The sequence below is a fragment of the Pholis gunnellus genome (assembly GCF_910591455.1).
Source record: "Pholis gunnellus genome assembly, chromosome: 1".
Classification (NCBI taxonomy): domain Eukaryota; kingdom Metazoa; phylum Chordata; class Actinopteri; order Perciformes; family Pholidae; genus Pholis; species Pholis gunnellus.
The window spans coordinates 16,812,566-16,827,825 of NC_136528.1; the positions used below are offsets into that span (position 1 = coordinate 16,812,566).

The window sequence follows — 15,260 nt, forward strand, 5'->3', positions numbered from 1 at the left end:
AGACTGTATTTCACATTGGAACTTAAACATTTAAGATCCTCACCAGAATATATATAAGATTTTCACAGCTGACTAAGGAAATTGCTATTTTTTAATTACATCACAAGATGGTCTGCCTTGTAAAATGCTGATATAGTAAATCTGTTTTATAGAAACTCTATGATTAGATTAATTGTTATAGGGGTAGGAGGTGGTGAGGTCCATTGACTAAATTGACTGTAGTCCTGGTGTTCACCTCGGCAATTTAGACTTAAACAGAGCACACCTCTGTCAGGGTTGACTCAATAGAGCATACTTGAAGGAATAAAATAGTCAGATAACTCATATAGTGGTGGTTCAGGACCATGTATAGCACAGGGTCAAGAAAGGAGACTCCATGGTTAAATAAAATAAGTATATTTATGAAAGCAAGTTCAATGCTGCCGTTTATTTAGTTGCACTGACATGGTACAGAAATAACCAGAGGCTCAGATTATAGTTGTGCATTCCAATAGAATTCATGCCTGATTAAGAAAAAGCTCATTACAGAAAAAAACTACAAAAAATATGCTTAGCATTTCATCTTGTTGTTGTATATGTGCAGTATGAGTATAGATGTTTTAACCCTTGTTATTCTTTCATTAAGTCACAAGAAGAAAAAAATAATAACATGCATGTTCTTCGAGGCTGGCCAGAAATAAAATGAAGTGCTCAAATGGCAAACAGAGGGTTTAGATCTTTTATGGCTTGTGCAAAACCAGCCTACAAACCCTCTTCTCATTGTCTTTCCTTTGGAAAAACAAATGCAAAACTTGCTGAGACGGTGCTTTTGGATTACCCTTGCAAAACTGTCAGGCAGACACCTTCTACATGCATTTGTGCAGGCGACAGAGAGTCACCTATGCACGAGCTGCTACAAATATGACCACAGGCAACTCATATCAATGGGCTATTTTTAACCATCAGTAACCCACATTAATGTGGTGCATAAAACTGCATCCATAGTAAACAAGAGGGAGAAGCTACAGGCATTAAAAAGACTTAAGGTTAGATATGTGACTGTAGTTTCTCTGGTGGTTAACAAAAATGTCTTCCAGGGTTGCGATGTTGACATCATTTTATCACAAATAATGTACAAAAGGTGAGTGCAACAAGAACCCTTAAATAAGGCCCAAGTGATGATCTTGACATTGCCTCAACTTTTTACACACACTGCATGCTTCGTCTTAGATTTCTGTGTTATAATTCAAACCAACAGCAAGAAGAAAACTTCAGTTTCACGACCTGTGACTGCTCCTCCTCATGCTTTTGGATTGTGGTCTTTTAATCAATACACAGAGCCAACCTGGATCTCAACAGGATTCTACAACATAGATGTCTTGTATTTGGAGTACCCGTTCCTGCTGAAGATAACTTCGTTAAAAAGTTGCGATGTTGGTACAATTTGCTATATATTATGGTTTAAACAGAAAGTAAAAATGTGCATAAATGATGGTGGCACTGAAGCAGATAAGAGGAAGATGGTGATATGGTGCATTCATTCTTGTTGATTATAAAATTGAAAGTGTTTTCACCTGCATGTAAAAGTCAATCCTACCGGGTCATACTGCATGTTAATATTCTGCTTAAGTGATTTCATTCCCAGGGTAACGACTATCTGGATTCACAATGCTGCTGAGAAATCACAAAAGGTAGAATAATGCATCTCTAGAGAGAAGGCAACAAAAGCTACAGTGTTGAGCCTTTTTCCTGAGAGCATAGGGGCTCTGATCCCGGATCATCCCCGTTTCAGGATACACTGAATAGAGAATTATAGCTGGTTCCCTGTCAGTCAAACCCGCGGCCTCTTTGGTCAACAAGCCCCAACAAGCTTTATATGCACAACATAAACATGCATCACGTTTCCTGGTTCTTTAAGACAAGCAAACGTACTGTAAGACAAGCCGATCAAACAACTGAGTATTCATTAAGGAATAGTTCTTTGCATTCTCTTCTCCGTTGCTACAGAGTACCTGATGCATGGTCAGTCACATTTTCATCACAGTTTAAACTAAAATGAATGAAACCAGAAACTCTGTTTGATAGAATTAAAAGGCATTGAGAAAGTAGTAATGCCCTTCATGTCACCAGTTTGTAGAGAGGTCCACATCATTAAACAACTGCTCTGCAGTGCAGCTAAAACTGCTTACAAAGACATACGTGATGATGCAAACAGGACCTGTTAATGGGTCTACAGGAAAGAAAAACGGAACATTTTACATCAGAAAATGGATTTTCCGTAGGCGTCAAATAGAAGCTTTGTTTCTTTTAAAAGACAGCTTTAAAGAAGTCTTAAAAGTTTTTCTTTTTTCCACTAATGTGATCATTTTTTGAATCACAGTTTCATGAGCTTCAGCACACAGAAAGTATTCAAGTCCTTTTTTTTCCCCCCATTCCAAAGAAAATTGTAATCCTAATTTGTCTGCTCATAACTCCAGGTCTGGTACAGGTACAAAACGTGGTCTTCCTCAGCCTCAATATGTAGACATGGAAAAAGAAACTCTGCCTACAAAAAGGCATTAAAACAAGAGTGGGTGATGAAAAACGGAGGGCAATAAGATGCATGGCATGCAGTTGTGACGTGTACTGTTATTTTAAGAGTCTCTTCACTCCAGTGCTCCTCCGAGAATCTTTAATCTTTGTGCTCCTCGTTTACTTCTGCTCATCAATCTCTCGTTTGACTTCTGCTACATAATTGTGATCCTTCCCATGAGCCACCTCCATGATGGCAACTGCCTGAAGACAGAAACAAAATGTAATGTACAAATAAGTGAGTTATCAAATTGCAAATGTATGATGTGGTTATTTCCCCAACACATTTATACAGCTCAGGACATGGCAATGAATGGCTATCAAGTTGTTCTGTGGATCAAGCAACTGACTTTAAACTTGTGACAGCAGCTCACTTCTCTCCTGCTATTTCTTTAGAGCCTACAGTATGTTCTGCCATCACTTAGCCACCTATTAACATCCTAACTGGCCAGATGTCTGTAAACTTACCTTTTTTAGAGCTTTGACTCCCTGTCTCTTCTTCTCCAGCCCCAGATACAGACGTCCCAGTTTCAGATACATAGACGCCACATTCAGAGAGTAGGCTGGGTAGTGAACACTAAAGAGACAATGCAATTCATACAACAGTGAATGTGAGCGGAAACGAGATGCAATCTATAATTAATGATACAATGGCTTTTGTTGTGGTGCTACAAAACTATAAAATATGTCAAGCTGGAAAGTGCAACAATATAAATAAGATATAGTAGACATGGCAGAGGGAGAGTGCACTGAAGGAACACAATACAACACGTTGTAGTGTGAAGGTGGGACAGAGAATGGGAAAATAAGATATAATGTATTTAGTAAATTATGAAGCAATTCTAAAAAAACTAAAATAGGAATTAAAATCCTGGGATTGTGTGACAATAGTGCTGCTACAACTGATTGACTTTCTTTACAATGCTCGATTGTAATTAATGTCATTATTTTAATTGCTGCACAGATCAATTCACCTGTATGGCTGAATGATCTTCTCTCCGTAGCTCATAGCTCCGTCCCAGTCTTGCATGTAGAGACACACACCCATGGCCTGGTACATCATGTGCAGCATGTATACGTTGGTGTCTGCGAATATAGCGCCCATCTTCTCCTGGCTAAGCTCACATATCTCCAGCAGCTCACTGGGGGGTGCCAGAGAGTCAAGGAATAATCACACAAACTGTGCGGAGAAACAACAGGAGGCTGGGGAGTGAAAGGTTGTCCTTAATGAAGAAAGACAAACTGACAAATACTAAGGAGAGAGAAAACAAGAGACAGTGAACAAATACAAGTAGAAACGGAGGAAGAGGATATTCTTGAAGTGTTTGGCTCTCCTGAACTCCTCGATGACATTCTTGGCGTAATGGATCATAGTTCGGATTTCCTCGGGCTCTGGTGGAGAACTCAGCTTCCTGATCTCCATTTTAGCTTTGTCCTAGAAAGAGATGGAAAGGAAGGACATACGGAACAGTTGTACGGTAACATATCCTACACAAGATACTTTAAAGCTTCTATCGACACAGTGAAGACAGAAACAAGGCAGACAGCACAGACTGGTGCAGATGAGACATCTTCTTGTATATTCCTCACATCAACAATGCAAAAAGGACACCCACATGCTATATAATGAAGTGGTTTCAAATTGAAGAGAGCCAAGCCAACCGTACCTTAGACTTGGAGGTGCACTCAGTACACTGGCATGTGAAGAAGTAGGAATCTAACAACCTCTCTTTCCTGTCGTCTGTTGGATAGAGCAGGTCTATGTAGCTGTTAAAGACCTACAGAGAGAGAGAGAGGAAGACACTCACGCATCAATCAAAACAACTGTCATAAGCTTCATGATTGTACTAAGAAGCATCTTCGTCACTAGATGAGTCCAGTGATGACGTACCTCGTCTCCGGGGTTTATCTCCTGGACAGCTCTGACCTCAGCCACTGTGCCTTTATAGGTCACTATGACATTAGGACTGCAGCTGTGATTCATCAGTGCTACGCTAGAAGGAAGAAAAGGAAAGAGGAGAGTCACGAAAGGTTACATATTTGGAAATGAGAGAATTGTGATAAAAGCATTAGCAGCTTTATGATGTTGGGACTGTACACCAATTGAAAACCGCTAAACAGTGAGAGAGAAGGAAAGGAAGTGCACTGAGGAGGAGACTGAGGACTGAAGAGTATGCATGTAAGGAGACAGACAGAGGAAAGGAAAGGTAACATGTTGACAAACATCATTTCCAACTTAATCAGTAGAGCAAAATACCCTGATGAATGGGATAAACTGTTGGACGATGAACATGGACTACTACTTACTCAGGAAAAACAGCTGATCCCAGATGGGAGAGCTCTTCATCCTCTATGGTGAAACCATTACAGTTAACCTGGAGACACGAAGAAAAGAAAACATGAGAAAGAAAGGAGAGACAGAGCAAGTCAGAAGGAAGGGAAGACACAAACAAACAGGTGGAGACAGAGACAGAGAACCGCATGGGGAGTAATATGATATTACAACTGGTATCACCCTCCTCCACTGAGGAGGAGGAGGAAATCCGGTAGTGGAGATTAAATGTAGCTGTAGCTTGGAGAAGCAGCACTGACAGACGGTTCAAATTAAAGAGCTAACCGCTACCGTACGTAGAGCTAAACAGACAAGACCAGAGTGTTTGTGTGATACAGATCCTAGTTTCAAATGGATCCTGGAAGAATATTAAAGGATGCATGAACACAAGCATGCGTTAAGCAAAAAGGTATTTGCACACTGTGTGTTGCAAAAATAAAGTCAACACCTGTCTACGTGCCCTTACCAATCACACGACAGTAAGAGAACACACCCAACCTCAGATCCTGGATCCTTCTAACAGTGGATTTGTAGGTGGGGAGGACGTGTTGTATCCAGCTTTACCTGTGCAAAGAGCTCAGTGAGAGCCTGTTCATCAGGGAGGTCACTGATGTGTTTGGAGTAGAAGTGGTGCAGCGCTGCTATGTCCGCCTGGTTCATCTCGTCCTTCTCACTGTCCATCTTATCTAAATCTGGAAAAGGCAATCAGAGACGGACATTAAACGAATAAGAGACAATAAATACAGACAGGATGGAAAGAAAGAAAGAAAGACAAAAAAAAGGGACGGAGAGAGAGAGAGAGCTTTATTGAGCCACTAGCTGGAAATCAGACTTTTAGTTTGTTTGAGGTAGTGCTTCCATTTCAGAGAAAAGAGGGATTACTGAAGGGAAAACTAGGACGAGCCAAGTGAAAAAATAAACATTGGCACAGGTATCCAATAAAGACAAGAGGTACAACATAAAGTTATTCATCCAGAATTAAATCACTATGTTTTTTGTTGTTGTTGCTTCATAGGAGAACCATTCAGTGTGAGCAGCAGGTGTAGAATACACCACTGCTATGAGCCATGTGTCATTGTCAGTCTCTCACACACACACACACACACACACACACACACACACACACACACACACACACACACACACACACACACACACACACACACACACACACACACACACACACACACACACACGCTTTGTGTGCATGAGAGACAGGTGTGAAGGTTAATTCTGTGACAATCCTCTGATGACACATCTGAGGCTGCAACAACAGCTCAGACTAAATGATAATACCGAATGGATCAGAGAACAGAGTTTGTGGCACCTGCATGGAGCAGACTGGTTTTACTGTGTTTTGACAAATGCACTCTTTAATCAACTCAGAGTATGAGAATGCAATACATATGAATCTAAAAATGGACAGAGTTTAGCTTCCTTGCTGACAAAGTATTTGGAGTAGATATATTAACACTTAGAGCTTCTCAGTACAACCACAGTCTCCCAGAGAAGATGGTTGCGTGCCTTGCCCAGGGGCACAATGGCAGCAGTTTTTAAAGGAGGGTAGAGAACATGAAATTACAGCATCCAGAATCTGGGGATTTAAATCCCCAGAGCTCGGCAGACTTTGTGAATAAAAAGAGACAGAATCAGGACTGGAGGCTACAGAGAGGATATTAATAGACTCTGCTATAACGGCAGAGACACAGAAAAATCACACACACACACACACACACACACAGAGTAACTAAAAATGCACACATGTAACTAAACATACACGCACACACATCTACTTACGGGCTTCAAACTCTTTGAGCAGCAGCAGCCTCTCTGAAGGGGTGCGCTCTGTTGTGACTCTCTGCAACATGAGAATCATTTCAGTCAAAAAACACTAAATCATGAAAATAAAATACTAAATAACCCAAGTTTCCTTTCCCAATGTTTACTTTATTATACCAAATGGTTTTGTTAAAGTCTCTCAGGCCAATTAAGGAGTCATTAAGACGCTATGACGGTAGAGCAGCTCAGGCTTCAGGAGCAACATGTTCACATTGCAGCTGGTTCTTTGCATAAAATACGGTCTAGCCCATAAAATGAACTTATCATCAGGCCAGCCACTTCAATTATTTGACTCTTTATCTTCTTTAAAGGTTGTTTTCAATGTATTAAACATTGCGTTTCTGTCACATTCTCACACGGCATGTTGGAACATTTACCTGTTTCATGATGATTCGAGCCACCAGTCTGACAGTCTCTGATGGACACCAGTTCTCCCCGTAGGCACACATAGCTACACACTCCAGCTTATGCATGGGCCAATCACCTCTCTGTAGACACACACACACACACACACAGAGAGAGAAAAAGAAGAATAACAGTTTGTAAACCCTCCAAAATTACAGCAAGTCATCCCTTTCAACAGGACAATACATGAGACAAAAAGCAAGAATGTGAGAAGAAAAGAGAGAATTCAATGAACACAATGGATGATAAATTATTGTATCGTCACAAAGGGAATCATCCATAAATTAGTGCTCCTTGTACCCCAGACTCTCTCTCTCTCTCTCTCTCTAACACACACGTCGCTACACGTATGGATGCACACAAAAGACTCAACGTGACACCAAAAAATAAGTCATCTGCTAAATTGTTACATTTCTAAAAATACTCATAGGCTTGGTCTCTCTTTGTCCTTCAATTTGAAAATACCAGGAGTAAGATCAAATGGCACATAATCACACGCAATAACTACACAAGCCCTCCATGAAAGTGCAGGATAGACTCTTACCTGACAGTCTACATTGCAGTAGTAGGCCTGCTTACATTTGCCACACTTGAAAAGGTCTTCTCTCCTGTAGTGACATGAAGACACACAACACGTAACTCCATTACCGCTGAGATAAGTGGGCCGGTGTAACATTCTGTCGGTAGGATTCAATAGTATTCATTCATCTACATGAAATAACAGGCTGTACGTCTTCATGTGTGGAGACTTCTTCACCTGATGCCTCTCAGTTGATTGACGTGGGACTACATTTAACCGTTTTATTGACATAACGTGTGTCCCACTGTGTTTAGATGCTAGGTATATATTTTAGTTAAACTGATGGTGAATGAGACAGACGTTCAGGTTTGTTCCAGTCCTGTGACAGAGGGTTGGACGCACACATGCACAAAAACATAAGCTCGAACACCAACAGAAGTTCATTAGTTGCCAAAACTTTAATTTCATTCATAACCACTCCATATGCATTAGAAGACGACTTTCACATTACATTCAAACATGTCCAGTCAAAAGATAGTCTGATTAAAGAACAGTAACACACAAAGAGACAGCGTGTTTCTGACTGTAAATGAGCAAATGACTGTAAATGAGCAAATGAACACACGTCCTCCACCCAATACACACACATGCACCCCTGGCCTTCTCCTCTCTTGGCTCCTCCTCTCTTGGGACTCATGGAGAACTATAATTAGCCCCCTAACCTTTTACTGCTCTAAAAACCTGAACAGCAGCGTGGGTAGCAGGCATGTGTGTATGAAAGTGCTCCTTTTAATGAGCACAATACCTGTGATCAGGGGTGTAATGTAACCAAGTACATTTACTCAAGTATTTAAGCACAAATTGAAGGTATTTGTGATTGAGTACTTCCATTGTAATGCTACTTGATACTTCTACTTCACTACAATTCAGAGGGAAATGTTTTACTTATACTACATTACATTAAATTGAGAACTTAAAATCACTCGATGCATTGCAGATTCTGATTCTTAATACAAAATATAACTCAAACAAATGATATGTTAATCTAAGTTAAGATAGACAGCAGTGGACACCTTTTCTTAGGTGATGAACACATGAATGCATCCCTCATAATTCATTAACATACGAGTCTGAAATGGGTCATTCTGCATGAAGAATACTTTTATTATGATGCTTGTATTTGTATCCTTTTACTTGAGTGTCACTTTAAATGCAATACTTGTAACAGAGTATTTCTACACTGTGGTAATACAGATCTGAATACTTCTTCTTCTGCCTGTGATTATGAGTAGCTTATTAAAGACTGTGTGCTAGCATATTAATAGCCTCATCGGTGAGAAGCAGGTGTTTGACTCTGCAGCGCAACAAAGCCATGCTGCAGTGTCAGTCAGGTGAGCAGTCTCACCCGCACTGACCCATTTAAAAGGTCTGTGTCCAGAGGTTCACGAGCTAACCTAGCTCGTGAGGAGGTTAGCCAGCGTTCAACTGGACACGTCTCTCCCTTTGTTCCGTTTTAAGATCGGCTTAAACAATAAAACACACCAGCCTGGAGATAGGTTAACCGTCACATTTGGTGTTTTGTTGTGCGTGTGTGTCAGCTGTTTCCGAGAGGTGAGATGTTACCTGCTGAAGCAGTGCTCGCAGTGCGCTGCCCTCTCATTCACCGTTAACACGTAGGAGTAGGAAGGACAGGCGAACACCAGCTCACCCACAGAGAAGTGCCTCACCGCCCGCAGGCCTCTGCCGCTGCCCGGGCTCAGGAACCTCTCCGTGCCTTCTATTCCCTCGTTCTTCATGGTGTTACTGTTGTGTTTACGGTTCCTCGCTCAGATACTACCGAGCACCACCTGAGCGCGTCTACTGGGTGCTATGAAAGCTTCTGTCCCCGAGTCCCGTCTTCTTCTTCTCCGGTCCCCTCTGTCCGGTGTAGCTCTCATCGCCCCCTGCTGGAGAGGCGACGATACGGACGAACAACTCGTGTACAAGTATGTGTAGAGTACAAGCACGAGGGAATGTAGGCAGAGATGGGCAAAAATACATCAAAATGTATTTTGATACAAAATACAAAATACCCCCAAATAAATGTATTACAACAAAATACAAAATACAAAATCCTGGTGCCAGAAAATGTAACAAAATACATGTATTTTGAATTTAAAATATAGGAAATACTTTTTTCTGGATTTTCTGTTTTCTCACAATTTGGTATAGCAGAGCATTCAGGTTTGGGCTATAATGTACACAAAGCTCTGGTGAACCCCACAAAAAGGAAGAACAGTCACGGAATGTCAGTGTAACTAAGCAAAGCTATTACAAGACAACAACTTGATTGATTATGTATATATATATTTTTATTAATGGGACTTAACAGCCCATAAACTTTGGCGTTGTATCAACAAGAAAATATTCATCACATATGACATACAAGCTCCCAATCTCCCTCTTCCTATACAGATATATACTGTAATACAAAATACAATGTCGGCAATGCCTACCCTGTGAACATTGGTTCTTTAAAGAAAGCTGATCTTATACTCGAGGGACTTAAGTCATCCATGCACAAAGATTTCACAATTAGCATCATTTATGTTACACATTCACTGACTGTAAATGGACAGACATACAGGACTGCATCTGCTGCCACTAAAAATACAGTATCATGGGAAGCACTTATTTGGTCAGATAAATCATGTTCTACTCCAGGAGGAGAAGTTACTCTTTCTTATTAGAGTGCTTGAAGTTCAGTGCTTTGATGAGCATTTCTATGATTCTAGAAGTTACTCTTTCTTATTAGAGTGCTTGAAGTTCAGTGCTTTGATGAGCATTTCTATGATTCTAGATTTTTAAATAAAAACAGAGTCTCTGTTGCTATCGGGTGCATGACAACGGACGCGCATACGTCAGTAAATGTCATGGAAACGTCAAGAGTGCTTGAAGTTCAGTGCTTTGATGAGCATTTCTATGATTCTAGAATTTACTCTTTCTTATTAGAGTGCTTGAAGTTCAGTGCTTTGATGAGCATTTCTATGATTCTAGATTTTTAAATAAAAACAGAGTCTCTGTTGCTATCGGGTGCATGACAACGACGCGCATACGTCAGTAAATGTCATGGAAACGTCAACACCACGGCGGTATAGCGAGCGGAGCGGAGCCTTGAGCCTTGACTCGACGGCGGAGCGGAGCCTTGACTCGACGGCGGAGCGGAGCCCTGAGCCTTGACGGCGAAGCCTTGTGCCTTGACGCTGGAGCCTTGCCTTCATGGCGTGTAGACGGCGAAGCCAGATCCTTGACGGCGGAGCCTTGAGCCCCGACGCCGGAGCCTTGCCTTCATGGCTCCGCCGAGCCTGTCGCTCGGCGGAGCAGCTCCACCACTCCGACAGGTTCCGCCGAGTCAGGCTCGGCGGAGCGGCACCGCCGATCCGACAGTATCCGCCGAACGTCCGACAGGCTCCGCCGAGCGACAGGCTCGGCGGAGCGGCTCTGCCGATCCGACAGGTTCCGCCGAGCGTTAGCCTCGGCGGAGCAGCACCGCCGATCCGACAGTCTCCTGAAACTGTCGGCTCGGTGGAGCTTGTCGGCATTGGCGGAGCCTGTCGGCATCGGAGGAGACTGTCGGCATCGGCGGAGTTTGTCGGATTCGGCGGAGTTTGTTGGCATTGGCGGAGGTTGTCTGCTCGGTGCAGCCTGTGCTGGCGGAGCTTGTGGCTCGGCGGAGCTTGGCGGCTTTTCGCGTGCCTGTCGGCCCTAGACGGCGGAGCGGAGCCCGTCGAGTCTGTCTGCACTTGAAGGCGGGCCGAAGCGGGGCAGGGCGGGGCGGAGCGGGACGGGGCGGGGCGGAGTTTGTCGGCAGTTGACGGTAGGAGCGGAGCGGAGCCTGGCAGTTGACGGCGGAGCGGGGCGGAGCGGAGCCTGTCGGCAGTTGACGGCGGAGCGGGGCGGAGCAGGGCGGAGCGGGGCGGACCTCAGATTGTCACTTTGCATCTGAACTTGGAGACTCGGCGGAGCGGAGCTTGTCGGCTCGGCATTTCACAGCATAATTTACAATAATGTAAACATTTCAACATTAAAATAGATGAGCATACTTTACTACACGTGTAAACTATTTTAAAACACATGTAAAGTGTAGAATGCTCATCTATAATGCTGAATGTACAATGCTGAATACTTGTTCATTTTCTAACATATTGTTACATGTTATGTTGAACTGTATTACATTGTGAATACAATTCCTTTTAACTTTAAGTTGTTATTGTTGGTTTTATTATGGTCCATCCACCTGTATTTTCAGTCATTCTTTTTACATCAGTTAGAATTAGAACAAAGGTTTAAAAATAACTTAATTACAACCTGCTAACATAACTAACTACACTATTACATTTCAGAGCTATTCACATAACTGTTTTAAAACAACCGACTCCAGATTTGATACATTATAAAGGAAAATGTTGTTTACTGGTGGTGCATTGTAAATGTTATTTAATCTTGATCATTTTAAATGAACCAAACTAAATCCTGAAGAAAACACAAACTGACCCCTTCACCCATATATTACATACATATACATACGTACATATACATATACGTACATATACATACGTACATATACTTCATTTATTAGAAGATTATAATAAATTAACATATCTATACATATCCACCCCAATAACAATTGACCAATGTGTTCAGGCTAAAACAATTACAACCCTAAATTAATCTCTGAATATCACTTTAAAATTTTAAAGGTGCACTTGAGAGCAACTCATATTTGTGGGATGATAATTTTCAAACATTTTTAAATATAGGAATCAAACATGCATTATAATATTTCCATGGATTCAGTGATTCAACTCTGATCTGACCTGCAAAGCATATTTTGGATGCTGTAAAATACATGTGATGTGCTTTGTATTCATATTTGCGGTGATGTAAACTAATATCTGGGGAAATGTATATATGGGGAAGAATGTGACCCATACAGGATGTAGTCACATTGTTGTTCACTTATTTATTTCATTTTGACTTGGGAGAGAGTTCTTCGAGATCGCCAAGATCCGTTATCACATCATGATGACTTCCTGTACGAGTGCTATCGATTCTGCCGACACGGAATCATTTATTTACAAGACCTTCTCGAGCCATACATTGAACACCACACGCCGCATATGAAGGCAAATCACTGTCAAAATCCGAGAGTGCGAATGAGATCCATGCGCGCGCGAAAATCAAACAGCCGCGAGCGTATTTTACTTTGACGAGCACTTTTATATCACTCCGCGAGCAAAAGTCCGTCTCGCGCGAGCAAAAGATATCACTCTGACGCAGATGCTAGGTCTGATAGAGGTGGTTTTCAATTCAATTTAATAGCGTTATTAAATACAAAATGTGTTAAAGTCAAGTTGCTCAGATTGGTTTAAATTCACTCCATCATTCTATTACAGACAATGTGTGTTTGATAGTCAAACCTCTTGTGACAAACAGCTCAAAGACACTTTTTGATCTTAATTGATTAAAACATGATGATCATATTTAATCATACTGTTGTGTTTACAGAAGTTAAGAGATATAATATGAGCAACAATTTGGACCCGCTCAAGGATCTGGAGCCGAGATTAGGGACCACTATTTGTATATTAACTGTTTACCCAACTTAAATCACTAACAAGTAATTAGTGGATGAAAAAGTATTCAGATCCTCACTGCAGTAAACGTACTAATAACATACTGATGAAACAATAATCCACTATGATTAAAATACCTGCAATTGAAACCTTAGTCAAGTATGTTATTATCAGCAAAATGTACTTTATGTGCAGAAAGTAAAAGTACCCGTGCAGTAAAATGTACATTATTTGCCCCTGACCTGTAGTGCAATCTGAAAATCTGAAAAGTCAGAGTGATATCCGGTTTATCCAAAGACGAGGTTTGTAACCAATTATATGTAGAGATACAAGGGAGACTGGGTCCGCCCACTTACTGTCAAAAAGAAAAACTACTCGCGAGCGAGCAGGAAAAAGACACATCATATGTTCTACAATAAGAACATTTCATATCATTATGCCTTCAACACAGAAGCAGATCCACTCTGCTCAGTTTCTGGAGATTCTCCACGTGAAGTTGCTTTGCTTAAATAGCTAGCTACTCGACTGATAAGTTAACTTGCTAAACACTGGCTATGCACTAGCCTAGACAGCATGCTAGCGTCATTAGCATATTAGCATCGATCGCTAGCATGTTAGCATCGATCGCTAGCTTGATATTATAACCATCACCATGTATATACAATAGGCTACAATATTTTACTTGACAGACAATCCGTTGAACTTGAAGATCTGAAGACTGAACTCGTGAACTGTTTTTTGATTCGTGGAGAAAGTATTTTGAGTATTTTAAATACAAAATTACTCCACTCTAATGTATTTTGTTACAAATTACGTTAGATTTTTAATCGGCCTTATCAAATACAAATTACAAAATACTCAAAAGTAATTGAAATACGTATTTCAATTACAAGTAATAGAAATACTGCCCATCTCTGAATGTAGGGCTACTGATATCTGTGTACAAAGTATTTAGATGTTTATTTATTTGCACAATTTAAAGAATAAAATTAAAATAAACAAACCTAACTGTTATCCGTTTGTTTGTCTACCATATTTTACGTACTTGGCAATAAACAGTTCTCAGATAAATAATATCACGGTGCAGGAAGAGGCAGAAAGCCAAATGGGCTTATTTAAAGCCTCCATCTATGTAATATTACAATGTCACAATATTACAGAGAACATAAAATGAATATGCATAAGATATGACTACGTACAATATTATTGACAAGATGTTTTCACAAGATATGAAATATGATAATGTCAATGCATTACAAACAACAAAAGAGAATGTGATTGTGTCAATGTGTTAGAGTGTGTGCGTGCATATGAGTGTGTGTGAGCGTAAGCGTGGGCTTGTGTTTGTTCAGGGGATATTGGTTTATACAACTGCAATATCTTTAAATTAAGTAAAAGTACTAGTACCACACTGTGAAAATACTCCACTACAAGTAAAAGTTCTGCAATCAAACCCCTCCTTAAGTAAAAGTAATATCAGCAAATGTACTTAAGGTATGAAAAGTAGTCAATGTGCAGTAAAATGGTCCCTCTCCACTATTATATATGGTGTTTCTGTGTTAATATTACTCTTGTATTGATGCGTTTGTTGTATTTTACTGCTGTAGATATTTGCTGTAGAAGATTGTGCAAATTTTAACTACTACAGTGACGCATCATATTTTAAAGATCATTATATGTTTGTAGCATCACTGTCGTGTGAGAACCACGCATCTCTAAAAGGTAAACTTTTCATGAGCTCTGAAAAACAGTGTTCAGCTTCGTGATGGTGCATTTTCCAGCTGATCCAAGAGGGTTTGTTTAGCTTAAGAATGAGCATTTTCTCAAACGATAAAGGAACACTTAAATGTACTTACCGTCCACCACTGTGCGCTAGCTGTCTGCACTGATATGGAAAGTAATTCATTATATACTTGCCTCGTCTGCTCTCATTTGCTTGGCTTTTTGTCAATGTTTGTGAGATTGTGTCCCTTCTAATTTGACCTCGCCTATGTCTTCT

The 15,260-nt window shown here is 40.8% G+C and overlaps 1 protein-coding gene across 1 annotated transcript; it reads right to left on the reverse strand.

Moving 5' to 3' along the window:
• Window positions 1-407: 407 nt before the first annotated feature.
• Window positions 408-9,528, reverse strand: smyd2a (SET and MYND domain containing 2a). Its single transcript, XM_079165296.1, has 12 exons — window positions 9,270-9,528; window positions 7,671-7,734; window positions 7,099-7,209; window positions 6,680-6,740; window positions 5,447-5,574; window positions 4,858-4,925; window positions 4,442-4,544; window positions 4,218-4,328; window positions 3,865-3,985; window positions 3,525-3,699; window positions 3,019-3,127; window positions 408-2,754 (listed from the first exon to the last, which is right to left on the reverse strand). Exons 1-12 carry the CDS (start codon window positions 9,440-9,442, stop codon window positions 2,671-2,673), a joined length of 1,308 nt encoding a protein of 435 aa, XP_079021422.1. The 5' UTR covers window positions 9,443-9,528; the 3' UTR covers window positions 408-2,670.
• Between the last annotated feature and the right edge of the window lie 5,732 nt (window positions 9,529-15,260).

Bases quoted from the DNA above. Each gene is read 5' to 3' on its own strand.
- smyd2a (XM_079165296.1), bottom strand. From the start codon at position 9,442: ATGAAGAACGAGGGAATAGAAGGCACGGAGAGGTTCCTGAGCCCGGGC. The intron at 5,575-6,679 runs GTAAGTAGATGT...TGCCTTTTCCAG, and splicing joins GCTCAAAGAGTTTGAAGCCC to ATTTAGATAAGATGGACAGT. The intron at 3,700-3,864 runs ATATCCTCTTCC...ACTCTCTGGCAC, and splicing joins GAGAGCCAAACACTTCAAGA to CCCCCAGTGAGCTGCTGGAG.